Source organism: Perkinsus marinus, assembly GCF_000006405.1.
Source record: "Perkinsus marinus ATCC 50983 genomic scaffold scf_1104296957424, whole genome shotgun sequence".
NCBI lineage: Eukaryota > Perkinsozoa > Perkinsida > Perkinsidae > Perkinsus > Perkinsus marinus.
In genome coordinates, this window is record NW_003207152.1 from 1 (window position 1) to 1,561 (window position 1,561).

Genomic DNA, 1,561 nt, shown 5'->3' on the forward strand with positions numbered 1-1,561 from the left:
TCGTCTCCCGTTGTCTCGACTGAGGTCATGCGCCCTGTGCCAGTCGTCGAACCGGTCACCCCTTCTCCTTCTCCTCCCCCTCGTTCTCGACCCCGTCGTCGTCGTCGTCGTCCTCATCACCGCGGGCTGCTTGTGGGCTTGTCGCCCGAATTGATCTCCTCCAGGTCTGCATATTCCGGCTAATCCTTTCTCTAGTTTGCTTTTGTAGGAATGCTCCGGAGGCCAAGGCCGCGGTTCTCCCGACCATGGCACCTACGTACTCTCCGGAGGTTTTACCTCTTTCGTCGGTCCTACCCTCTCCACAACAGCCTGTGTCGTCTCAGCGGGTCGTCCCTGCTATGAGGGCTGACAGGGCCAGAGTTCGGGCCATCTTGGACTCCTTGCACCGGGCCGCTGAAACCGGGTGAGTTTGGGTTCAGGTCTCGGAGCTGATTCGCGGGTTTCAGGTCGCCCTACTTGCACCATCGACCCACTACCCCAGAACCCAAGTCTGCGGTACCTAAGACCCCTCCGAGGCCAAAGGCTGCTGTTCCTGTACTTCACGGAGCGGGTTTCGCTGGCTCCACCATCGAGGAGATTCGTTCCTCGATGGATGCCTTTGAGCGCTCGCCAGAGGTTCAGGAGAGGCGGGCTCAGAGGATGCGGTCTCTGAGGCAAGCCGAACAACTACAGTTCGAGGAGGAGTCTCCAGGTCAGTCTCGGCCATCCAAGGGTGTTTAACTTCTGCGGTGTATTTCGTCTTTCTGACTACTCAAACTACCTTCATTCAACATCCATGGTGTCTGAGTTCAGTTAATCAAAATATTCGGGTTTTCGGGCGTCGCAGACAGCGTGTCCGAGTGGTTAAGGAGGTGGACTAGAAATCCACTGGGCTCTGCCCGCGCAGGTTCGAATCCTGCCGCTGTCGGAAACTTATTTTTAGTATCCTGCTGCAGGGATTCGTCGCACTCACAACTTGGGAACACCGTCCTCACATCTTGCAATCAGATCCATGCTACGACGAGGATCTTATCCACCCGACGTGACTGTAATTTGGATCCACGTAAGTCACTGTGGGCATACTGTGTCCACAACCTGGGTCAAGGCTTACACCATGCTACTTCACTACGTTTCACCTGGAAAGCGAAGCCTACACCGGATAATCCACCGGCTCGTATGACGCACCCCACCCCCCTTGGACAAGGGTAATTAGCCTGGAAAAGCCAGTCGCCAGGTATCTCATAAGCTATATGACATCAGACTCATAAGCTCAACATTGCGCAGAGGGGTAGCGGGGACGGCTGAGCCGTCACGGCTCCGATGCACAAGGACTCGCATTCACTCAACCCAAGATCACCATGCGGTTGTACATTACGATTCGAACAACCACCATCTGGTGCAAGGACTCACTTATGCACAACTAATACAACTCCATCCGGGCCTCACCTCGCACGCCTGTGGAAGTTGCCATCAACTCACTTTTTGATATCTCACAACGACACGTGATGTACGGATCCAAGATATTTTCCGCCAGGAGTGGTAATACAAGAGGGACTAATGGTTACGCACAAGGAAACATGAA

At 54.5% G+C, this 1,561-nt stretch overlaps 1 protein-coding gene and 1 non-coding gene across 2 annotated transcripts; both read left to right on the forward strand.

Moving 5' to 3' along the window:
• Nucleotides 1-245: 245 nt before the first annotated feature.
• On the forward strand, nt 246-691 carry Pmar_PMAR007016 (hypothetical protein; the record flags this gene model as incomplete). Its single annotated transcript, XM_002774800.1, has 2 exons — nt 246-403; nt 447-691. Coding segments are annotated over 2 exons (403 nt in total), but the record flags the coding sequence as incomplete, so codon positions are not given.
• Nucleotides 692-825: 134 nt separating this feature from the next.
• On the forward strand, nt 826-907 carry Pmar_PMAR007017. The gene has a single exon. It is a non-coding gene; the product is annotated as a tRNA-Ser (tRNA).
• Nucleotides 908-1,561: the final 654 nt, after the last annotated feature.